The 25465-nt window shown below is 45.0% G+C and overlaps 3 protein-coding genes across 3 annotated transcripts; 1 reads left to right on the forward strand and 2 right to left on the reverse strand.

Annotated features, from left to right (window-relative positions):
- Nucleotides 1-14: 14 nt before the first annotated feature.
- Nucleotides 15-7294, forward strand: LOC311509997 (putative E3 ubiquitin-protein ligase HERC1; the record flags this gene model as incomplete). Its single annotated transcript, XM_084575466.1, is given in 23 exon segments — nt 15-56; nt 208-262; nt 265-353; nt 446-547; nt 641-814; nt 954-1253; nt 1340-1405; nt 1494-1619; nt 1700-1838; nt 2039-2220; nt 2297-2452; nt 2981-3103; nt 3179-3281; nt 3413-3582; nt 3684-3822; nt 3923-4092; nt 4178-4347; nt 4495-4660; nt 4734-4810; nt 4949-5201; nt 5486-5638; nt 6162-6467; nt 6792-7294. Coding segments are annotated over 23 exon segments (3447 nt in total), but the record flags the coding sequence as incomplete, so codon positions are not given.
- Nucleotides 7295-7444: 150 nt separating this feature from the next.
- LOC311509998 (uncharacterized protein) lies at nt 7445-15562 on the reverse strand. The gene is made up of 6 exons (XM_084575467.1): nt 15452-15562; nt 14101-14354; nt 13758-13836; nt 12848-12926; nt 8715-8820; nt 7445-8006 (listed from the first exon to the last, which is right to left on the reverse strand). The coding sequence occupies exons 2-6, from the start codon at nt 14344-14346 to the stop codon at nt 7662-7664; spliced, it is 855 nt and encodes a 284-aa protein (XP_084431593.1). The 5' UTR covers nt 14347-14354; nt 15452-15562; the 3' UTR covers nt 7445-7661.
- Nucleotides 15563-16959: 1397 nt separating this feature from the next.
- On the reverse strand, nt 16960-25107 carry LOC311509999 (protein NLRC3-like; the record flags this gene model as incomplete). Its single annotated transcript, XM_084575468.1, has 5 exons — nt 16960-18546; nt 19356-19529; nt 20510-20683; nt 21666-21839; nt 23322-25107. Coding segments are annotated over 5 exons (2321 nt in total), but the record flags the coding sequence as incomplete, so codon positions are not given.
- Nucleotides 25108-25465: the final 358 nt, after the last annotated feature.

Raw genomic sequence — 25465 nt, forward strand, 5'->3', positions numbered from 1 at the left:
CCTCTCCGTCTGTCTCAGAGGGATGGTGGGACACGGAGACCAAACCTAAAACGACGGTACGTAACGTTTCAGTTCCATCTCTAAATAATCCGGACGTAAACATTCCCAGGATGCATCAGGTTTAGGTTTCCAGACTGACAGACAGTCGTTAACCTTTAATCAAAGGACGTGATTGGCTGCAGCTCTGTCTCTGTGGGTGTGTTGCAGTCTTCCCATTGGCCAGAGGACGGAGCCGTGTGTGTCTTCCAGCTGAAAGGTCACATCACCCGTCGAGAACGCTGGCGTTCAGTCCTGACGGCCTGGCCCTGGCGTCTGGAGGAGTGGGAGGCCTCATGAACATCTGGTCGCTGCGGGTAAGAGACGAACAGGCTGCAGAGAAATGAGCCAATATTACATATCAGAGAGGAGCCAGGGTCCGTCTGTTAACGGCGGGTCTTTCCTACAGGACGGGTCAGTGATGCAGACCGTCGTCGCCGGCTCAGGTGCGATCCAGAACATCGTGTGGATCCCAGATGTGGGCGTCGCCGTCTGCTCCAACAGGTCGAAGGTAAACCAGGTCTCACCTGACCCACCTGTGGTTCCTCCTCCTCCATTAGCTCTGATGTTTACACCGTCCGGCCTTCTTCACCTCTGCTTCCAGGACGTGCTGGTCGTTAACTGCTCCAAAGAGTTCATGGCGTCCAACCACGTGCTGGCCACGTGCCGCACGGCGCTGAAGAAGCAGGGCGTGGTCGGCCTCAACATGGCGCCCTGCATGAGAGCCTTCCTGGAGAGGCTGCCCGTCATGCTGCAGGAGCAGTACGCCTACGAGAAGGTACGGAGCTTTGAGACGCTGTGATCAGAGGAGCACGGCTGGAGCCGGCTCTACTCTGGGATAAAATAAATAGGTTTTAAATAAGTTAAGAAACAGAAATAAATCAGAAGAGGTGGTAACCTTGTGTTTCCTGGTCCAGCCTCACGTGGTCTGCGGGGAGCAGCTCGTCCACAGCCCCTACATGCAGTGCCTGGCCTCCCTGGCCGTGGGTCTCCACCTGGACCAGCTCCTGTGTCGCCCCCCGGTGCCCCCTCACCTGCGACGCTGCCCGCCCGAGTCCGGCACCGCCGTCTGGAGCGCCAGCGAGTGGGCGTGGCTAGACTGCTTCTCCACCACGGTGAAGGCGGCGGAGGCGCTCGCTCGGGGCGCCACCTTCCCAGAATCCTTCTCTGTTCCTGACCTGGAGCCTGTGGCCAGAGATGAGATGACCCTGCTGATGGTGAGGGGGGGGTGGATGTGGCTGGTGATTTATTGGTGATCGATGCGGCTCATAGTGACGGCGTCTGCCTCTGTTTGTTTCTCCAGGACAACAGTAAATGGGGGGCGGGGATGGATGAACAGATCATGTCCTGGGCCACGTCCAGACCAGAGGTGAGTGATGGTCCCGTTCAGACTCTGGAGGCGACGGGACGGCTGCTAAGTTAACCCTCGCTCTGACCTCCCTGATGTTTGTCTGCAGGACTGGCACCTCGGGGGGAAGTGTGACGTGTTCCTGTGGGGGGCGGGGCGTCACGGACAGCTGGCCGAGGCCGGCAGGAACATCCTGGTCCCGACCACGGCGCCGTCCTTCTCTCAGGCTCAACAGGCACGAAAACAAACTGTTAGACTCATCATCTGTCCGTTCTTTTAAATCCTTTTTTAACAAAGACCTCTCCTCTGCTGCAGGTGGTCTGTGGTCAGAACTGCACCTTTGTGATCCAGCCCAACGGGACGGTGTTGGCCTGTGGAGAGGGCAGCTATGGACGCCTGGGACAGGGCAACTCTGACGACCTGCACGTCCTCACCGTCATCTCCGCCCTCCAAGGTGACGCTGCAGCTATTAACGTGTTTATTAGTGAGGGGGGGGCAGGAGGTGGACCAGGACCAGGACCAGGACTGTCAGCTTCTAGAGAGGCTGAGACAGTCTCCTCCTGAAGCTTCAACATGTTGGATAATAAATTACTTGTAGGAAAATAAATCTGTACAATCTGTCCTTCATCCTCATCCTCTCCCCGGTGTCCTCAGGTTTCGTCGTGACCCAGCTGGTGACGTCCTGCGGCAGCGACGGTCACTCCATGGCTCTGACGGAGAGCGGCGAGGTGTTCAGCTGGGGCGACGGCGACTACGGGAAGCTGGGCCACGGGAACAGCGACCGCCAGCGCCGACCGCGACAGATCGAAGCGCTCCAAGGAGAGGAGGTGGTGCAGGTGAGCGAGCGTCCGTGAGCGCCGGGTTGACCTTGACGCTGCCGCTCAGTTAACGGCGGCGCTCTTCTCTCTCTAGATGTCCTGTGGCTTCAAACACTCGGCCGTGGTCACAGCGGATGGGAAGCTGTTCACGTTTGGTAACGGTGATTACGGCCGACTGGGTCTGGGCAACACCTCCAACAAGAAGCTACCGGAGAAGGTGACGGCTCTGGAGGGCTACCAGGTTGGCCAGGTAAACTAACCTTAACCCTTTATTGTCTCTGTGTGTCTGAGCTAAAGGTTATTAATATATTAATATCTTATTTCTTCTGTCTCAATATTTAATCAAATCCAAAACAATTGACAGCAAATGTGTTTTTATTTCCTGATTCTACATCAACTATCCACCACATGGTGACTTGGGCCTTAATTTCATTCATGGTCTTTGTCTCCATCTAGTGGACTAATGGTGCTACTACAGATAATAAACATGAAGCTAGGGGGAGCTAGTGTTAGCACAGACTATGAAGCTAGGAGGAGCTAGTGTTAGCATAGACTATGAAGCTAGGGGGAGCTAGTGTTAGCATAGACTATGAAGCTAGGGGGAGCTAGCGTTAGCATAGACTATGAAGCTAGGAGGAGCTAGCGTTAGCATAGACTATGAAGCTAGGGGGAGCTAGTGTTAGCACAGACAGAATGTGATGATGTCCAGGATAAATAAAATGATAAATAATAATATTAGATTAATTAATTATTAATTGATGTTCCTCTCTCTCCTCAGGTGGCCTGTGGGCTGAACCACACTTTAGTCGTCTCTGCTGACGGGATGATGGTCTGGGCCTTCGGTGACGGCGACTACGGGAAACTGGGTCTGGGCAACTCCACCGCCAAGTCCTCCCCTCAGGTACAGACAGGTGACACCTGACGGACACGTGACGGTCTGGGACTTTGTGACGTGAATGTGTTTTGAATTTCTCAGAAAGTGGACGTTCTCTGTGGGATCGGCATCAAGAAAGTGGCCTGTGGGACTCAGTTCTCTGTGGCTTTAACCAAAGATGGGAAGGTGTTCACGTTTGGACAAGGTAAGAAAAGACGAACCAAAGGTAAACGTTTCATTAAAGTAGCACGAGATCAAAGATAATTAAATATCAACTAAAACCAGATCATGTTTTATTTTACATCTTGAGTTAAATCTTGTTCTTTCCTGTTGAAGACCGTCTGATTGGTTTACCAGAGGGCCGAGCCAGGAACCACAACCGGCCCCAGCAGGTCCCGGCTCTGTCTGGGGTCCAGATCCAGGATGTGGCTGTGGGAGCCGAACACACTCTGGTCCTGTCCTCCACGGGGGACGTTTACACCTGGGGCAGCAACTCAGAGGGACAGGTGACCTCCTGACTCTCTGGCTGTGTTTCCTCATGAGGAGGTTTCTGGCTGTTAAAGGTTCCTGACTTTATTTCTTCTTCTGTGGTGTCTGTGTCGTGTAGCTGGGTCTGGGCCACACCAACCACGTCAGAGAACCGACGCTGGTGATGTCGCTGCAGGGGAAGAATGTCCACCAGATCTCTGCTGGACGCTGCCACAGCGCCGCCTGGACCGCTCCGTCTGTGCCTCCTCGAGCTCCAGGTCAGTCCCTCTTACTCCTCTTCTTCTTCATGTTGTTGCTCCTCCCTCCTGGAGCATGGATGATCACACTCCTCCTCCTCCTCCTCCTCCTCCTCCTCAGGCTCCTCGGTTCCTCTCCAGCTGGGTCTGCCGGTGGCCGTGCCTCCTCAGTATAGCGGACTGAAGGAGGTGAGCATCGAGGCAGTGAGGGCTCGTCTGCGCCTCCTCTACCACTTCTCTGACCTCATGTACTCCTCCTGGAGGCTGCTCAACCTCAGCCCCAACAACCAGGTGAGAACCAGGACCAGGACTGAGAATCCTGTCCCAGGTTGATCTGTGTTATATAACCAGAGTAAACGTTCTCCTGGTTCCACAGAGCTGCACGTCTCACTACAATGCTGGTACCTGGGGGATTGTCCAGGGCCAGCTGAGGCCCCTGTTGGCCCCCCGAGTCTACACTCTGCCTATGGTGCGCTCCATAGGGAAGACCATGGTGCAGGGAAAGAACTACGGCCCCCAGATCACCGTCAAACGCATCTCCACCCGGTCAGTTCAGCTCCACGGCTCAGATATCTTTAGCCTGTCGTTGTTCTCAGTCGTTGAGGTAGAGGTGATGTAGCCACAGGGCTAGTAGCAGCTAGCTAGTCCTGGAAGCTAACGCTAACGGCCCCTCCTCTTGTCTGTCCTCTGCAGTGGACGGAAGTGTAAACCCATCTTCGTGCAGATCGCGCGGCAGGTGGTGAAGCTGAACGCCTCCGACCTGCGGCTGCCCTCCAGGGCCTGGAAGGTGAAGCTGGTGGGGGAGGGAGCGGACGACGCCGGGGGGGTGTTTGACGACACCATCACAGAGATGTGTCAGGTGAGTTCAGGTCTAGAGCCGCTCTGGATCCTGGAGTCTGATCAGACGCTGACGTCCTGTAAATGTCCTGTAGGAGCTGGAGACGGGGGTCGTGGACCTGCTCATCCCGTCGCCCAACGCCACCGCAGAGGTCGGCTACAACAGAGACAGGTCAGGACGGCGGCCATCTTTAGATTCATCAGTTACTTCCCTCCTTCCTTCCCTTGCAGCTCTAGATCTTTCTCAGTAGAGAACTCAACCAGTGTGATGATGTTTAATGATGTTCCTCCGTCCTCCTCTGACTGATAGGTTCCTCCTGAACCCGTCCGCCTGCCTGGACGAACACATGCTCCAGTTCAAGTTCCTGGGCATCCTGATGGGCGTGGCCATCCGCACCAAGAAGCCCCTGGACCTGCACCTGGCCCCCCTGGTGTGGAAACAGCTGTGCTGCATCCCCCTGCAGCTGGAGGACCTGGAGGAGGTGGACCTGCTCTACGTGCAGACGCTCAAAAGCATTCTTCACATTGAAGACAGCGGCATCACCGAGGATAATTTCCATGAGGTGGGACCCCCGCTAACGCTAGCTCCTCCTAGTCTATGCTAACGCTAGCTCCTACTAGTCTATGCTAACGCTAGCTCCTCCTAGTCTATGCTAACGCTAGCTCCTACTAGTCTATGCTAACGCTAGCTCCTCCTAGTCTATGCTAACGCTAGCTCCTACTACTCTATGCTAACGCTAGCTCCTCCTAGTCTATGCTAACTCTAGCTCCCCCTAGTCTGTGCTAACGCTAGCTCCTCCTAGCTTCATGTCGTTCTGATGGGTTTTATTTTGTGGTTTATTTCCAGATGATTCCTCTGGATTCGTTTGTCGGTCAGAGTGCAGATGGTAAGATGGTTCCCATCATCCCGGGAGGAAACAGCATCCCTCTGACGTTCTCCAACAGGAAGGAATACGTGGAGCGAGCCATCGAGTACAGGCTGCACGAGATCGACCGACAGGTAAAAACACCTGAGTATTTATTGAAGGTGGGACGGTACCAGAGCTGGAACTGTAAATGTGTTGAATGTGTAGAAATAGAAGGAGTTAAAGGAGAAAACATGTGATAGCATGTCAGTAAACAAGCTAGCAGCTGTTAGCGCCACCTACAGGACGGGAGGTTATATCAGTAGATTCACTGCAGGGTTCTGCTTTGTTTATTGGTGATGCTTTCTGTGCTCCCTGATCTGTTAGGATAATCTTGTAGTGTGTGCATGTTTAAGATAAGATAATCCATTTATCTCTTTATCTCTTTGCATTAATCCATATTTCATGTTTTTTCTCGGAGCAGATGAATAAAATATTAACATCTTTTATTTGCTTTACACCAAAATCAGGTTTAGTTGTTTAGTTTGAGTGACTCGTCCAGATCTGAAGGTTTTTTAGTTAAAATAAATATATCTGGACAGATTAATGGCTCTTTAAAGATCATCCAGATGTTTGCCGCTCTGAGCCTTTAATAAACCGTGTTCCCCGTCCCGTCAGGTGGCGGCGGTGCGTGAGGGCATGTCGTGGATCGTCCCGGTGCCGCTGCTGTCGCTGCTGACGGCCAAGCAGCTGGAGCAGATGGTTTGCGGGATGCCGGAGATCTGCTGCGACGTCCTGAAGAAGGTGGTGCGCTACCGGGAGGTGGACGAGCAGCACGCCCTGGTGCAGTGGTTCTGGCAGACGCTGGAGGAGTTCTCCAACGAGGAGCGGGTCCTCTTCATGCGCTTCGTCTCGGGACGGTCCCGCCTCCCGGCCAACACCGCCGACATCTCCCAGAGGTTCCAGATCATGAAGGTGGACCGGGTGAGTGCTGCTGAGCTCCAGCTGATCAGATCATCCTCAATAATTATAATAATAATAATGATAGGTAGAAGAATGAGATAACAGCTGTTTGAGTCTCCAAGGAAAGATGGAAGGAATAAAAGAATGAAGGAAGGAAGGAAATAGGGAACGAAAGAAAGGGGGGCGTAATGAAGGAAGGAAAGTCTGTGTGTTCGTCTGGATCATTTGAACGTTTTCAGATTAGCTCTGGAGGCTTCCTCCTAGTTTCAGTCTGACGACGTTAATACTATCTGATCTGATCTGATTGGTCGATGGCGTGACTAACGGCTCCTGATTGGTCCACAGCCCTACGACAGCCTGCCCACCTCTCAGACCTGCTTCTTCCAGCTGCGCCTGCCTCCGTACTCCAGCCAGGCCGTCATGGCCGAGCGGCTGCGCTACGCCATCAACAACTGCCGCTCCATCGACATGGACAACTACATGCTCTCTAGGAACGTGGACAACGCCGAGGGCTCCGACACCGACTACTGACACCCACCGACCGACACGCTCACCTTTTTATTTCACGTCCCTTCAAACAGCACAACGCTTCGTTTCTCTCTGTGGTTTATTAGTTTTTATCGACACGGATCCACAAGAGGAGAGCACCGAGAGGTTTCTCTTTTTACTCCACATCTGCATGACTGTGTATAGAGAGCAGCCCAGGAGGAGCAGGAGGACTGTACATTGTGTAAAATGCTTCATTAGGAAAATGTTTTGCATAATATCCATATTTATTGTTTTCATTGCCGACGCTGAGTTTCCCCAAAGCAGATAAAACAAATCATCAATAAATGCTGCATCAGTGACGTGTGGTTGATTCTGATTTACAACGAGATGGAACGTCTCTTATCTCAGCCCTGATGGTGGTTATTTTAGGAAGTCCTCGTTATGAACGTCTCCAGATCTCCTGAACGTTCACCTCCATGAAATCTGAAACCTCTTCCTCCTCCAGCGTCTTCTCTCTCTGCCACTCAAAGCTCCAGAGTTTGAGGAGTTTAGTTCAGTCGACCAGTAACGAGTCAAAGGTTTGGATCTGTCCCTTAAATGGAGGCAGGAGGAGACATTTCAGATCCAGAACTCTGATCCTGGAGGACCTGGGATCCAAGGGAAGATTTAAAAAGGGGAGGAGACTTTGAGTCTTTAAGGCGTTTTAGTGTCTTTATCAGCAAACGGCTACGAAGCCACGCCTCCTCCTCGTCTTCCTCCTCCTCCTCCTCCTCCTCCAGCAGTGACCATGCTCTCCTTCGCCAGCAGGAGCCTCTGCAGACATGGTGACCTGATGTTTAAGGGTGGAGGTGGAGGTGGTGCTCGGTGCAGACGGGCGTTGGTGACCGTGCGGCGTGGAGGTGAGTCTGTGCTGGAGGAGACGGTGTCGTCCTGGGTCGCTTCCAGACGGGAGGAGGAGGAGGAGGAGGTGATGGGACGACCTGCCTTTGCTTCTGGAGTTTGTAGACACATGAGGCAGGTGGAGGAGTAGGAGGCTGCTGACGGAGGAAGGGAGGAGCTGATGTGATGCTGCTGGAGAGACGACGACACAAAACACAAGATTTACAGAAAGATGATCAATGATACGACACAATGAGGTCAAGATCAAACTATAAAAACATAAAAACAACTACAATACCCACAGTCCACTCTGGCATGCTGGCCGTCATTTTAAACTAGAGAAGCTACTCTTTCTAAGAATCTCTTCTTCTGTCTCAATATTTCATCAAATCCAAGAACAACCATTTATATTTAACTCTTTAGAGTCTTTCCACCACACGGTGACTTGACCGACAGAATCTGATCCATGTGTCTCAAGTTCATTTTACCTCCATCTAGTGGAATAATGGAGGAACTACAGATAATAAACACTGGTTTCCCTGGGGAGTTCCATGTGTGAACAACATGAAGGAAATCTGAATCATCTTCTGGATTGTATAATGATCACAATGGTAGAATGTGATGATGTCCAGGAGAAATAAAATTGTGTGTACGTTGCCTCCTGTAGTGGAATCAGTAGTAGTTTGTAGCCAGATTCACTTTCAAGAGGTAAAAACCCAACGTGGAACACTTTGGGTTCTTTGGTTCTCCACATGGAGAGTGGGCATAGAGACCTGATTAACATTTAATTCAGACCTAGAGGATTAGTTCAATCACAAAGGATCGGTTTAATCTCATTTAAAGTCTAAACGTCTGACCACCTCCTCTGTTCACATTATTCAGATTTAAACGTCTTCGTACCTTCCGTCTCTTGTCTCTGCCGTCGTCCGTCCGGTTCAGTCTGACGTGAGGGAACCAGCTCTGGAGCATCTCTTCTACTTTCAGTAAGATGCTGAGGACGTGATCACTAAAGAATAAAGAATAAAGAACGATCAGAATCTGTTGAACTCATTTATTATTTAATGTTTGAAACTGATCGACCAAAAAGTTTCTGTGACTAAACGAAAGCTTCAAATGAAATCAATCACAGATGTTAATAGATTTAAATGTTTAATCACGATTCTTTGATCTTCTCTCTCCACCTGGTCTCACCTGGTCTCACTGTCCATCTACCTGGTCTTAATCTAAATGTGTCTCCACATGCGTCCCCAGCCAGCACTTGAGATCTGATCTCAGTTTGTGTGTCTGTAAATCAGCAGCGCCATCATGTGGTCAGTAGAATATTGTAGCAGCTGCTGTCTCTAATGGATCTCTACCTACCGCTGGATCAGAACCATCAACAGCTGCTGGTTGACTTGGAGACATGATCCAGATGTTGGAACAAGATGGAAAGACTCTCACATTTATTTCTCTGAGGGCTGAAGATAGATTTAAATATTTAATGTGATTAATCACATGACTTCCACAGTTAACACACAAACTAATCATGTTTTATTAAATCTAATTATTTAATCATAGAGACATTCTCTAGTTTGTTTCATATCAACAGTAAATCCAGATCATTTTTCTTCTTCAGGTGTTTTAGTCAGTGTCAGCGCTACAGGGCGTATCACTGCCCTCTGCAGGAGAAATGAGTCACTACAACCACACTTCACATTCTACTTTCTTTCCACTGCGTCACTGGTTGAGATCAGAAACCAGAACGTACGTTCATTAAAAACACGTTAAAACATGAACAGTGTTAACGTGTGACTGACAGCTTCAAAGATTAGAAAAGAGACAAGTGATTTAATTCATCTCAAACTAACAAATATATTTTCATTACTGTTCTTAATCAGTTTTCATGCTTTTTAATATTTACTTAAAACACATTTAAATCATATTTAAAATATTAAAAAGTATAAAAAAATGTGTTTTAAGTTTTATCAACATCTCAGTTCTTGACTCAGTAAACAGAAATAATTTAGTCAGAACAAAGTTTACAGAAACACAGGAGTCAGGAGCCAATCAGAAGAGTCACCCAGAAGTTAATGAAGCGACCTGAAGACCAGTCAGATCAGAATAAATGAATAAATGATTCCTTTGTGTTTCTGGACGTTTAAGGTTCAAATAAAACCAGTAAAAGACAGAAACCGATCTGAACCAGACTCCTGCTGCTCAGGAAGGTCCCGTTATGTAACCCTGCCTCTGATTGGTGGAGGACAGAATAAATAAAAGCCCGTGGCGCTCTGCTCTGCTCTGCTCTGCTCTGCTCTGCTCTCATTCATGTTCAGCTCCACATGAGGAATGTGACTTCACACACGTGGCAGCCGTGGAGGATAGAAATAGACTGTAATCCTGCAGCCAGGCTCCGCCCCCAGACCGTCACCATGACGACAGGACGGCGACGTCACGGTCAACACCTGAACCACCTAAAACTAAAACTGGTCATTTATTCATTCTAATAAATCTCCCTCAGCTTATTATGAATGAATGAATGAATTTAATGAAATGTTAGTGAGAGGATGAACTGTTTCATTAACTGACAATAAAACTGACGGAGGATTAATCCTGAACGTGTTCTGGGTTAAAGGATCCAGGATGTTATGACTTTAGTTATTTTATTAATTAATGAACTAAAAACTAAAACCAGTAAAACTAGGGGCGGGACTTTAACGTGTTAATTATGATTAATTAATTACAAAAAAATTATCGCGTCAAAAAAAAATAAAAAAAGCATTCCAAGTAGCGTGGAACTTTATCAGTCCACGATTTCCTGGTACACCGATTACACTGATGCACACGTCAGAGCTCAGCTAACGGCTAACGGCTAACGGCTACCAGAATGGAGGCAACGGAGGAAAGTACGTTGCTAGGACTAATGGAAGAATTTTTGTCTTTTTTTAAAAAAACTACCTGATGGAGGAAGCCTTAACGAAAGCGGAGTTTTATGGAAAAAAAAAAAAAAGAAAACAAAAAAAAGAGTTAGCATACCACTGAAGCACTGTTAGCGCTAGCAGTCCCAGCCCGTTTTCTTTTTTTGTTTGTTTTTTTACCATTTAAAGTCAAAACTGTTCTGAAAAAGTACTTAAAGTACTTACAGTGGCACTTTAACTTTAGGTCTGTTCAGTTTTGACGGGCGATATTTTCTTTCTTTTTCTACTGTTTTGAATTGAAACACAATTAAATGCATTAAACAGCTTGAGTTTACAATATTCATGTCTGTGTCTATTATTTGATTCAGTCGTCCACTATAATCCATGTGATGAAAATGAGATTGAGATTAATTAATTACAAAGCCTCTAATTAATTAGACACGTCACAGTCGACCTTCATTAAGTTTCATCAGAACGTCAACAAACAGCTTCAATAGTTAGAATTAAATCTGGAGACTGGAGAGTAAACAACAAGAAGATCTATTTACACAGGATCGACTCTAGAGCTGATGTTTCTTCTGCTTTGTGTAATGTGTAAATCGTTGGTTTAAAGAGACGACGATTTACTCATTTAAATTCTTAAAAAGCAGAAGAAACATTAATTCAACAGTCGATCTTCATGTGTGACGTTCATGGAGGAAAGTCCAAGAAGAACCTGAAACGTTTAATTAGTTTGTTTGTTTGTTTCCAACGAGACCAAGAAGATTCAGAAGATTCATGTTTTAGTTCATGAACGTCTTTTATTTTAGAGACTGAACCGAGAGAAATGCAGCTTTCATTTATTTAAAGTTATGAATTCAGCCTCTTGGTGGCGCCAGGTCGTAGCTCAAGTTTTAATTAAACCACAGAAGAAGAAAAAGACCACGACATAACAATATCATGAAAAGAATCAAATAGTAACAGAAATATGTTCATTACCAGTTAAAACAACGTTAACACTAATTCCTTTTAACACTGTTAATGTTTAGGGGACTTTACTTAATTAATTAATTACAAAAAAATTATCGCATTAAAAAAATTAACACATTTAATCCCGGTCCAGGTACAGACAAGACGTGTCGGCAACTAAAACTTTTTTTTTTTTTTTACCATTTAAAGTCAGTACTGTTCTAAAACGATGCTTTAACTTAAGAGATTCATTAATTACAAAGCCTCTAATTAATTTTTTTTTTTTTTAATGAGTCCTGCCTCTAATTTTAACATGTTTTTAATTAATCTACGTTCTGTTTTTAGGATCTAGACCCAAACCAGTTGTTGTTGTTTTTTTCAAAAAAAAATATCAGGAAGTTTTTACTGAGTTATGAACTGAGATGTTGATAAATCTTAAAACACATCCCTACAAGAGGACCATTTAAATAAAAAAAAATTTAATATTAAAAAGTTTGTTAACTAAGAAAACTGTCTGATTAATTAAGAACAGTAATGAAAATATATTTGTTAGTTTGAGATGAATTAAATCACTTGTCTCTTTTCTAATCTTTGAAGCTGTCAATCACACGTTAACACTGTTCATGTTTTAACGTGTTTTTAATGAACGTACGTTCTGGTTTCTGATCTCAACCAGTGACGCTGTGGAAAGAAAGTAGAATGTGAAGTGTGGTTGTAGTGAATCATTTCTCCTGCAGAGGGCAGTGATACGCCCTGTAGCGCTGACACTGACTAAAACACCTGAAGAAGAAAAATGATCTGGATTTACTGTTGATAGGAAACAAACTAGAGAATGTCTCTATGATGATTTAAATAATTAGATTTAATAAAACATGATTAGTTTGTGTGTTAACTATGGAAGTCATGTGATTAATCACATTAAATATTTAAATCTATCTTCAGCCCTCAGAGAAATAAACGTGAGAGTCTTTCCATCTGGTTCCAACATCTGGATCATGTCTCCAAGTCAACCAGCAGCTGTTGATGGTTCTGATCCAGCGGTAGGTAGAGATCCATTAGAGACAGCAGCTGTGACCACATGATGGCGCTGCTGATTTAGGTCACGTGATTAAACATTTAAATTCCCCGTGAGGTTATTATTCATGGCGAACACTAAATGCTGGTTCAGACTGAACTGGTTCTGGTTCTTACCTCACGTCTGGGTTCTGAAGGACCCCCATTATTCTCTGGATACGATCCGTCGCCAGACGCTCCTGGAAACTACTGAGACCTGGAACCAGAGAGACGTCATTAAACATCGTTTCCTTCTACGGCCTCGTTAGTCACAGCTGATTGGTTAGGAGGCAGATACTGATGGATGAGGAGGAGGAGGCTGTGGTGGTGGTAACCATGGTAACCGTTACTAATCATCATCAGGTGAGGGACAGAAACATGGAGGTAGAAGAACTAGATGAACCAAGATGGAATCTATGAGGACAGAGACGATGGAGACGTCTTCTAAGACTCTAGACATTTAGGACTGGAGGACGACATGGAGGAGGAGGACATGGAGGAGGAGGACATGGAGGAGGACATGGAGGAGGAGGACATGGAGGAGGAGGACATGGAGGAGGACATGGAGGAGGAGGACATGGAGGACACACTACTACTCCTCCTCCTCTATGTTTTTATTCTCCTCCTTCTCCTCCTTCTTCTTCTTCTGTTCTATTTCCAGTAGATGTGATGCTCTGATCACATGTACTGATTCTGTCTCCATGGTAACGGTTCATCTACAGTTCAGCCATCCATCACTGTGGACTTTAGCTGTTAGCATTTAGCTAACTCATGACTGGTTTTAAAGCTGTCACTCTCTTCTTCCTGCCAATATTTCACAATAAAAGCTGAGGGCTTTTACTCTGAAGGAGCTGATTGTTTGATTCTAGATTCTGACACAGATTTATTTGTTTCCATTCAGACATATAACAGATATATATATAACAGATAGATATATAGATATATAACAGATAGATATATAACAGATAGATATATAGATATATAACAGATAGATATATAACCAGTGGAGCTGTGAGCTGTGACCAGTAGGTGGCGCTGTGTCACTTACGTCCAGAGAATCTTCCAGACCTCAGGCTCCTCAGGATGGAGGACAGCGGCCGGACGTAGCTCTGCAGCTCCACACACTGCTGACACCAGATCACACACTTAGCATTCATGCTAAATCATGCTAATCATGCTACTTCATGCTAATTCATGCTAACAGCTCTGGAACACGTAGAGGGTAAGATAGAAAGTCTATTACATCCTGTTGTATTTTATTTTATTTCTATTTTTCCACCTTCCACTTATTTTACTTTTTATCTCCAACAACGTCTCTGGTGGACCAGACTACGACAGCAGGGTGTCCCTAATAAAGTGGCCATTGTATCTGAGTTGACCTCGTCTCTCACCTTCTCTGAGATCAGCTGTTCTCTGGTGTCTCTGAGTCTCCTCTTCATCACTGGATGATGCTTCATCTCCACAGCACCTCTTCCTCCTCCTCCTCCTTTCCTCCTCCTCCTCCTCCTCTGGGCTCCAGGGTGGAGGTAGCAGGATGAAGACGATGATACCACTGACTCCTCTATGATCTGAGGACTGGTTCTCTTGGTGCCGTCGTCCTGGTCGATGGAGAACGATGGAGAGAGTGAGGAGAACATGATGGAGTCTGAAGGAACAAATAAAATAAATGAACAACTTCATTCAGTTTAACACAAACAAGCTTCATCAACATCATTTAGATCAATCAATCGTGTACCTAATGTTTTGGCCAGTGAGTGTATGAGGACAGCTCTATGACATGTAGAGGGTTAGTGTTCGTACCTAATGTTTTGGCCAGTGACGGCACACATTCAGTAATGAACAAGTGGGACCAGGTGTGTCAGATGACCTGCATCACAGAGGGAGAGGGGGCGTGGACTTCAGTGGGCGGAGTCAACTCAGGCCAATGAGGAACTAGGATTCATAAACATCATTTAATTTAAAGTCCTCAGTGTCTTTAATGACATGCTCCATGACCTTCATTTAGTAGAGAGACAGACCCTCACTGGACAAAACATTAGGTACACTAGTCAAGTCATTCTAACCTGATTAATGTTTCATGATGAATAAGAACCTGAAAACCACGTGACCAGAGTTAATGAGCTGAATTAATTATCTTCATTTATTAAACTGTCAACAAACATCAAGTCAGTTTAAATAAAGATCAGCTGTTTAAATATATTTTAGTTTTTACTCGTTAATCAGATTAAACCTGATTTTAACATTCACCTGTTTAACTCTGAATGTAGAAAAAACTAAACAATTCATCTCAACACTAATTTATTTATAATAATAATAATATTCCATCATGTATTTAGTTTATTAACGTGAGGCGAATTAAAATGACTCTAACTAAAGGAACATGATGATTATATAACACATAGATTCATTTAGAGTTAACGCTTTAAATATAAATTATTAAAGGTTTTTATTCCGTGTAATTAAATAAATTAATTAATTAAACGTGATTCTTAGCTGTAATATAAGAACAGACTGAGTCTAAATAATGAAACATATCAGAGTCACATTATATAAAGAGTCTGAACACATGGAGCTGCCTCACCGGAGCCTGAACGCACCACGGCAGGAACACGCTTTAAATCTAAACGTTTCTCCGCCGCAGAGCCGCGGCTCGACCCGCAAACACCGCCTCAGACCCGGGCACCGGAGGCACCGGGGGCACCGGGGACACCGGAGCCTCCAGGTGAGACCGGACAGACTTACCGGGAGTAGACGGTGCGTGTCCCCGCGGCGGCTCCGAGCTTCTGACGCTGGATCCATGAGTCCAGCGGGGCGGGCAGGAGTCCCCGGCCGGCCCGTGCAGCCTCTCCCCGGGCAACGTGTCTGAGAGGGGCGGGGTCTTCTTCTTCTTTGTTTATTGGCAGATTACATCTCTTTGGTGCATACCGCCACCAACTGTACAGGAGTGTGCAAAGGGACTTGGCATACTATCATGGTACTCTATGGTTGAAGAGGAAACGTTATATTTATAAAAAATAAATAAATAAATAAATAAATAAAAATAAATAAATAAATAAATAAATAAAAATAAAATAAAAATGAAAAAAAAAAAAAAAAAAGGATCCTAGATCCTTTTAGTTAAACCTGTGTCATTCAGAAAAATGAATAAGGATTTGATCCTGTCTCTTTGCATTCCTTCTTCCTTAAGGATGTTCTCAATCCCATTTTCAGCCTCTCTTTCTTTCCATTGCTGCCTGTGTTCTGTGTATTTTTTGCACCTAAATAAAATATGGTCTACATCTTCTATAACATGACATTCAGAACATAAACCATTACTCTTCCCAATTAATCTTAGTGTACCATTAAGACCTGTGTGACCCAATCTTAGTCTACTATACACCACCTCTTCCCTTCTGTTGATACTAGGGGCGGGGTCACAGACGCTCCGGGAAGACAAACACCGACCGGAAGAACGCGCACAGGTGACACAACGAAGCGGCGCGTGACCGCCCTCAATCAAACGCTCCCATTGGCTGAGAGAGGAGCGGCAGCACGTGACCTGCCAAATTAATGCTGCGTTTAAGGACAGTCTGAAAAAATGTTTAAATGAACTTCTTATTGTTACCCAACAAGAAACAAACACAGAGAAAATCTGGATTAAATTTATAAATGAATGATTGAGTCATGATTCACCTGAAAACATCTTTATAGGTTTATAATCTGTGTTAAACTAAAAATTAAATCACAAGAAACGTGTTCACATTCTTGTTCACATTCCTATTTTTGGGTATTTAAAGTTAAACATGTCTTATTTCACTGAGTCCTGATGTTCTCTGTCACTAATTAATTTTCCTGCTAATTGGAAATTTAATGATGTTCATTAGTCACTTTATCTAGAGCTGTTGTGATGCTGGTTGGTATCTATGGGATATAGTCTAGGAACGCTAGTCAGTAGCCTAGGAATGCTAGTCACTGGTCTAGGAATGCTAGTCACGAGTCTAGGAATGCTAGTCCCTAGCCTAGGAATGCTAGTCACTGGTCTAGGAATGCTAGTCACGAGTCTAGGAATGCTAACCCTGAACCTTTCCACTCATCAGTAGCTGGTTTGTTGTTGTTGTGGAGGATCAGCTGACTCAGACTAAACATCCTCGTCCTCATGTCACCAGAGTCACAGACCTGAAGGATGAAGCAGCGCTTCACGTTTTCAAACCACTCAGGGACGACCTTCAGTTAATCACAAGAGGAAGGTTTTATAATCTAGACCGGTTCTAAACCGGCGCTCCTCTGTCAAACATCAAACGTCAGATGAGTTTGCTAATAAAGCTGTGGATATAAACTAAGTGACCATGACCAGGTTCACAGAGACGCCCCAAAACCAGTCTGACTAGAATATAGATCAACAGATCCTAAAACCAGTCTGATAACAAACCAGAAACCATTTAGACCAAGCTCAGAATTAGTCTAAAAATTCTTCTAAACCAGGTCTAGTGTGGATCAATAGTCAGATCAACCAGTTCAGTCCCCATGATACCTGATCTGAACGTCATGAGGTCAGTCTGGATTAAGTGAAGAGACTATCAACAGAAGAACTGAGATAAGTTCCCTTAGCAAAAAGTAGTTTATTCAAGTGTACTACAAGTATACTTGTCCCGGGGTCATCATAAGTTCAGGGTCATCAATCATCCAGAGTGACAGAGGGTATATCCCTTTATTTTTTTATTGTGTCAAAACATTATGACCACCTCCCTAAGGTCTCCCTTGTAGGTCCCCCTTGTGCTTTCAAGACAGTTGGTCATAATGATGTGGCTGATCGGTGTATGGTACTTCACCTTCATGATGCTATCTGCATTATGTCTGCCACAATACAATGTTCCTAACTGAATTAAAGTGATTTCTTAACAGATTCAAATGTCCCCTTCAAATATGCATTAATTTCTTCCATATCAGTGAAATGTACCATCCTCTCTCAGCATGCTTGGCAGCCAATGCAATAACAAACAGCTGCCCCCCATGCAGACCTTCATCTCCACTTGGATCAGCCCAGAACTTAGCTTTAAGTTTACAGTATTGGAGAAGTGGGAACGGCTTTCCTCTCTTAACATTTATTTTTACTCTTACTGCTCCTTAAGGTCTATATTCACAAACACTTCACAGTTAAACTTCTTTATTACCAGTCATTTCATTTGCTGCTCTGCTTATAATACTACCCCCTTCACTTTGAGCCAGTAGTACTAATATATCTATAAGTATATACTTTATGTACTTTAATACTTTAAACTGCTAATTGTGCTCACTCATGATTTATCTCATATAAAGACACAAGACACACAAAACATCACTAACCTATGCACACATTTACTTTAACACTGGTGTGACTTTAAGCTACATAAACTGCACAGAGCTTAAACACCTCTGCCATGGTACTAGTGCTTGGTGGTAATTTAAGTTACTTCACTTTAAACTCTTCTACCTGCTGCTCTGATCAAATAAAATAAATGTGTGGATGAAACAGAATTAAAAACAACTGGACTCTACTGTTTCTACAGAGACAAGAGAAGACAGACATTAGAATCTAGTCTGAACAAACATCTACACAACAACAGGAAGGACTGTTGATGCTGGCAGGTTGACATGTGTCTGAATCATTCATGAGGGACTGGACTTGATTTGTTGGAGCTCTGTGAAGAGTTGAAGTGCAGCTCTGTTGATGGTCTTAAATGGAGACCATGTGGATGAAGCTCTCCTCTCCACCTCCCAGTAACATGGTCCAGTCAGAGTCTGCTTCAACCTCTGGATCATCAGGACACAGCTCATCCTCTCACAACACACACCCTCCTGTTTACCATCATGGCTTCCACCTGTAGAGAGGAGGAGAAAGAAGAGAGGAGGTGAAGGAGTGTTTCCAGAGTCTCCCTTCATCATCACATCCAGTAGAAAGAGCAGCAGGGACTTCAGTCCTGTTCAGAGCAGCAGTGGAGCAGCTGTGGAGCTCAGCCAGCTTCCTTTCAGCTTCATGTTAACGTGTTGGAGTGAACACACACAGACCTGCAGAGACTTTTAGCATCAAGTCTGTTTCCTCTGCAGATTTGACTAATAAACTGCTGAGAGTCCTGAACGCTTCATTACTGCACCAACACTTTAGTGATGGATTTACTGCTGCTCCATGTAAACAAAGATCAGCTGACTAATAAACATGGAGGCTGTCATTGAAGAGATCTGATCAAACAAATGACACATGTGATGACTCTGCTCATGGTTACTAAATGTAATGCTGGTTCTGTGATGTGCAGGCTTCAGTCAGACTGATCTCAGAGCTGTGATCAGTTGTTGATCAGATCTGATGAATGACCACCACTGTCTCTATACATCTTGGAAGGCTGTCAGCTGGAATCCAGCTTTATTTCCTGGACACATCAACACAACAACAACAGTCGTCTTCACATCAACTCAAACACATGATCACAACAAGCTTCTGGCTCATCTGACTGGCTGACTGTTGTCTCTCTCTCTCTGTCTTTCTGTCCAATCCTGAAGCCTGTCTCCATTCTCCTCTCACAGCTTCACTGAGAAGCTGCAGGTTTACAGGAAACACTGGATCTTTGATACTAACTGTGTTTAGGACAATACTGATGAAAGCAGCATGGGCTGACTGGAACCCTCTACTCACCTCAGAGTCTCCAGTTTATAGTCTGGACTCTTCTTCAGATCAAGAAGCTGCTTCACATCTGAATCCTTCAGGTTGTTGAGTCTCAGGTCCAGAAGTTTCAGATGGGAGGGGTTGGACTTCAGAGCTGAGACCAGATAATCACAGCTGATCTTTGACAAACTGCAGCAACTCAATCTGAATAAAGAATAAAAGATGAAATGATTGATGATCAATCAGATGTGAGGTCTGAAATGTGTCCTGATCAATGAGCTGTTCTCTAAAATGAGTAGAGTGACTTTGTCCTTGTGTTATTGTGGATCTTCATCATGTCAGCCTTCTACAGACATCATCCAAACGTCAGCACAACATTCAGACAACTATTCATGTCAACACAGATCAATAAGATGCTGCTGACCTCATTACAGGATCAATATCTCCTCCTCACACATGTTGGACTACAAACTGTTGATTAGTTCTTTGATTCCAGGACCTTCTTCTTCCTGGATTTGGTGTCTCAGGAGGTTTGTGTCATTCAAATGTTAAAGGACAAGTTGACATGTTCAAGTGTGTCTTCCAACAACAGTCACATGTCATATGGACATTACAGAGTTCTTCAGATTCCTGCTGTCCACACTGACTGTGAAGTGGTCTCTTCCTAACACAACTCCACTGTTCAGCTGACACTAATATGAAGCTTCAGCAGTCTGACTGACACTAATCAAAGTTCCTCTTTGAGTTCCTGTCCCTCCACTGCAGCTCAGCAGGAAACACTGTGGAAACACAAAGATACTGACTGGATGTGCTGAAGAACAAGATGAGTTGAAGATCAACTTTACAATCATTCATCCACACAACAACACTGTGGACGTTGTCCTCCATCTTGTCTCATTGGAGTCAGACTATAAGGGGATGTCTCCACAGACAGTATGGACAGAAAGAATGATTAGTGACACCAAGAACTCTGTTAATGTACATGTGAACACTGGACTTGATCTGGTTTGTGATCAGACCCACCACCGATGACTGAGGAGATACCTGCTGATGTTCAGGAACATGATGCTCCTTCATTTAAACTCTTTGAGCTCCTTTTCTATCTGACAGTCCTGACAAGAGAACTCATCTAAACTGGATCTCCATTCTTCAGAAGCCTGAGAAGAAAATAAATGAAAACTTACATCAGAGTCTCCAGTTTACAGTTTGGACTCTCCAGTCCAGCAGACAGATGCTTCACTCCTGAATCCTCCAGGTTGTTGTGACTCAGGTTCAGATGTTTCAGATGGGAGGGGTTGGACTTCAGAGCTGAGACCAGAGAATCACAGCTGATCTTTGACAAACTGCAGCAACTCAATCTGAATAAAGAATAAAAGATGAAATGATTGATGATCAATCAGATGTGTTGAGGTCTGAAATGTGTCCTGATCAATGAGCTGTTCTCTAAAATGAGTAGAGTGACTTTGTCCTTGTGTTATTGTGGATCTTCATCATGTCAGCCTTCTACAGACATCATCCAAACGTCAGCACAACATTCAGACAACTATTCATGTCAACACAGATCAATAAGATGCTGCTGACCTCATTACAGGATCAATATCTCCTCCTCACACATGTTGGACTACAAACTGTTGATTAGTTCTTTGATTCCAGGACCTTCTTCTTCCTGGATTTGGTGTCTCAGGAGGTTTGTGTCATTCAAATGTTAAAGGACAAGTTGACATGTTGAAGTGTGTCTTCCAACAACAGTCACATGTCATATGGACATTACAGAGTTCCTCAGATTCCTGCTGTCCACACTGACTGTGAAGTGGTCTCTTCCTAACACAACTCCACTGTTCAGCTGACACTAATATGAAGCTTCAGCAGTCTGACTGACACTAATCAAAGTTCCTCTTTGAGTTCCTGTCCCTCCACTGCAGCTCAGCAGGAAACACTGTGGAAACACAAAGATACTGACTGGATGTGCTGAAGAACAAGATGAGTTGAAGATCAACTTTACAATCATTCATCCACACAACAACACTGTGGATGTTGTCCTCCATCTTGTCTCATTGGAGTCAGACTATATGGGATGTCTCCACAGACAGTATGGACAGAAAGAATGATTAGTGACACCAAGAACTCTGTTAATGTACATGTGAACACTGGACTTGATCTGGTTTGTGATCAGACCCACCACCGATGACTGAGGAGATACCTGCTGATGTTCAGGAACATGATGCTCCTTCATTTAAACTCTTTGAGCTCCTTTTCTATCTGACAGTCCTGACAAGAGAACTCATCTAAACTGGATCTCCATTCTTCAGAAGCCTGAGAAGAAAATAAATGAAAACTTACATCAGAGTCTCCAGTTTACAGTTTGGACTCTCCAGTCCAGCAGACAGATGCTTCACTCCTGAATCCTCCAGGTCGTTGATACTCAGGTCCAGATGTTTCAGATGGGAGGGGTTGGACTTCAGAGCTGAGGCCACGACTTCACAGTGACTCTCTGAGAGTCCACAGCTATAAAGTCTGTCATGAGACAAATAAATAAAATGTGTTATAATGGAAGAAGACATTTCTATGAAGGTGATGTGTTTGATGAGTGGACAGTTGGACACATCCTGTTGGACATGTTGTCTCCACATCAGTGGTTCAGCTCATCTTCTCTGACTGTGTTTGACAGGAAACAATCATTCTCATCATCTCTCTCAGACCTTTGTTTAAATCTTACGGGGTGGCCACAGTTTTTGAGGTACACCGATAAAAAATATATAAAAACGTAGGGATTTTTGTTTCCTTTCAGATGGTGTTGGTTTGATTTGTGTGGGACGTACGGTTTGGACTGTAGCTTCCTCCGAGCGAGGAGTGCGCCGACCAGTTTTAGAATTTTTCCCCATGTGTGTGTATGTGGAATTTGAGACCCGTTTTTTGTCCAAAATAAATTTCCCTCCTCGCCTTTCTCAATCGACTGAGGCCACAATTTTCACAGTACGTGCGTGGAAATACACAAAATCGTAGAGGACAAGCGGCTGACGCTCACGATGTGTTGGTTTTCTCGATAGGACTTGTAGTTTTTGATTTCTGAGCATTAGTTGGGACCCCTAATCCTAGGGTCCAGTTGTTTTGGACCTCCCTCTCACTCAGGCAGAGGTGAGAGGCAGAAGGAGACTTCAGCAGCAGCTGGCCCTGGTAGCCATGACAACCGGACCCTAACGAGCTGACACACGCTCACACACGCAGCAGAAGAGGAGCACATTCACACAGACACAGAGTGCCAAAACATTATGACCCCTCAACCCATTACACCAGGACCCAACACCATGACCACCAAGCTAACCCATAGCGGGGCTAGCCGCGAGCTAACCCATAGCGGGGCTAGCCGCGAGCTAACCCATAGCGGGGCTAGATGCGAGCTAACCCATAGCGGGGCTAGCCGCGAGCTAACCCATAGCGGGGCTAGCCGCGAGCTAACCCATAGCGGGGCAAAGCGCTGCAGCCCAACACGGAGGATAACGGGAGCTTGTCACAGTCATCACCACGCACACTTTAAACTGGACGGCAGCATCATCGGCACAGTTAAACTTTCAGCAGGAATTTTCTATTTTATTTTATTATTTATCTTTTATACTCTACACTTTCTGATATTTGATTTATTTATATATTTGTTCTTTTTGCTGCTCTTTTGTATGCTGTTGTAAACTGCAATTTCCCCATAGCGGGACACAGAAAGGTTTTCTTCATTTTAATTTTAATTTGAATGAAAAGGCCTCAGAGGCTGCTTCAGCTAAACTAACTTACTGATGGAGAGAATAATAAGACAGAGACATAGAAAGAACAGAGTCAATAACTAGAAGAACAGCTTTAAACAGCTGGAGAACATCTGGGACTAAATACAACTGACTGTGATGTTTGCAGTCAACAAGTGGAACACTGTTTGAAGAAGAATGAGAACGTCTGAAGAACTAAACTACTAATCTCCACTGATTGATTCTGTTAATGATCAGGACTCACTCAGCCTTTCTGCAGTTCCTCACAGCTGGGATCAGTCTCTGTCGTCCCTCCATTGATGTTCTGTACTTCTCCAGGTCCAACTCATCCAGAACCTCCTCTGACATCTGCAGCATGTAGGCCAGAGCTGAGCAGTGGATCTCAGAGAGTTCCTTATCTGATCTGTTCTCTGACTTCAGGAACTCTTGGATCTCCTGATGAACTGAGAGGTCGTTCATCTCCATCAGACAGTGGAAGATGTTGATGCTTCTGTCAGGAGAGATTTTATCAGTGTTCATCTCCTTCAGGTTGTTGATGGTTCTCTGGATGATTTCTGGACTGTTCTCTGTCTGACCCAGCAGACCTCCTAAGAGTCTCTGGTTGGACTCCAGAGAGAGGCCATGAAGGAAGCGAACTAACAGGTCCAGGTGACCATTTTTACTCTCCAGGGATTTAATCATGACTCTGTTCAGAAATTCATCCAGAGGTGAGTTATTGTAGTTTCCTCCCAGGAAGTCCTCCAGCACCTCTGTCTTCCTGTTGGTGTAACAGTGGATCATGTAGACTGCAGCCAGAAACTCCTGAACGCTCAGATGGACGAAGCAGAACACCTTGTCCTGGTACAGTCCTCTCTCCTCTTTAAAGATCTGTGTCAACACTCCTGAGTACACTGAGGCTGCTCTGATATGGATGCCACACTCTGTCAGGTCTGATTCATAGAAGATCAGGTTTCCTTTCAGCAGCTGATCAAAAGCCAGTTTTCCCAGAGACTCAATCATCTTCCTGCTCTCTAGACTCCAGTGTGGATCTGTCTCAGCTCCTCCATCATACTTGACCTTCTTGACTTTGGTCTGAACCACCAGGAAGTGGATGTACATCTCAGTCAGGGTCTTGGGCAGCTCTCCTCCCTCTCTGGTTTCCAACACATCCTCCAGAACTGTAGCAGTGATCCAGCAGAAGACTGGGATGTGACACATGATGTGGAGGCTTCGTGATATCTTGATGTGGGAGATGATCCTGCTGGCCTGCTCCTCATCTCTGAATCTCTTCCTGAAGTACTCCTCCTTCTGGGGGTCAGTGAACCCTCTGACCTCTGTCACCATGTCAACACACTCAGGAGGGATCTGATTGGCTGCTGCAGGTCGTGTGGTTATCCAGAGGCGAGCAGAGGGAAGCAGTTTCCCCCTGATGAGGTTTGTCAGCAGCACATCCACTGAGGTGGACTCTGTAACATCAGTCAGGATCTCAGTGTTGTGGAAGTCCAGAGGAAGTCGACACTCATCCAGACCGTCAAAGATGAACACAACCTGGAACTCTTCAAAGCTGCAGATTCCTGCTTCTTTGGTTTCAGTAAAGAAGTGATGAACAAGTTCCACCAAGCTGAACTTTCTCTTTTTCAACACATTCAGCTCTCTGAAAGTCAATGGAAATATGAAGAGGATGTCCTGGTTGGCTTTGTCTTCAGCCCAGTCCAGAGTGAACTTCTGTGTTAAGACTGTTTTCCCAATGCCAGCCACTCCCTTTGTCATCACTCTTCTGATTGGTCCATGTCTTCCAGGTGAGGCTTTAAAGAGGTCTTCTTGTCTGATGCTTGTTTCTGGTCTGTGTGGTTTCCTGGATGCTGTTTCAATCTGTCTGACCTCATGTTCATCATTGACCTCTGCAGTCCCTCCCTCTGTGATGTAGAGCTCTGTGTAGATCTCATTCAGAAGGCTTGAGTTTCCTGCTTTAGCAATCCCCTCAAACACACACTGGAACTTCTCCTTCAGAGCATATTTAACTTTACGTCCACAAACTGGAGCAACAAGTCCTGAATGAACAAATGAGAAAGAAAGTAAAAAAGAAAAAGTTGAGAAAACGTAAAATATCAAGGCAACACGCTGCAGGAGATTTTTGAGTTTTCTCAACTTTTGCCAGCTGTTGTTGACTTAACTAAGATTTTTAAGTTCTGCCAAGAGTTCTGCCAAGTTGGATCTTCTTGTTCACCTTATTAGGATAATACTGTGGGACTAATAAATAAGTTCTTGCTTGAGTGCCATGTATTTTTACTTTCGTCAAACTCAGATATTTTTGTTGAATTAACAAACAGTTCTTCACCTCAGTGTCATGTAGTTCAGCCTTTTTTAAACAGAGATATTCTTGTTGAATAAATGTACAATTATTCCTTC

Source organism: Chelon labrosus, assembly GCF_963514085.1.
Source record: "Chelon labrosus genome assembly, contig: SCAFFOLD_245, whole genome shotgun sequence".
In the NCBI taxonomy this organism is placed as follows: domain Eukaryota; kingdom Metazoa; phylum Chordata; class Actinopteri; order Mugiliformes; family Mugilidae; genus Chelon; species Chelon labrosus.

Excerpts from the sequence above, each read along its gene's own strand:
- LOC311509998 (XM_084575467.1), bottom strand. The coding sequence starts at position 14,346 with ATGTTCTCCTCACTCTCTCCATCGTTCTCCATCGACCAGGACGACGGC. Across the intron at positions 12,927-13,757 it reads GTCTGGAAGATTCTCTGGAC|GTCTCAGTAGTTTCCAGGAG; the intron begins GTAAGTGACACA and ends CTCTGGTTCCAG. Across the intron at positions 8,007-8,714 it reads GCAGAGACAAGAGACGGAAG|CAGCATCACATCAGCTCCTC; the intron begins GTACGAAGACGT and ends TCGTCTCTCCAG.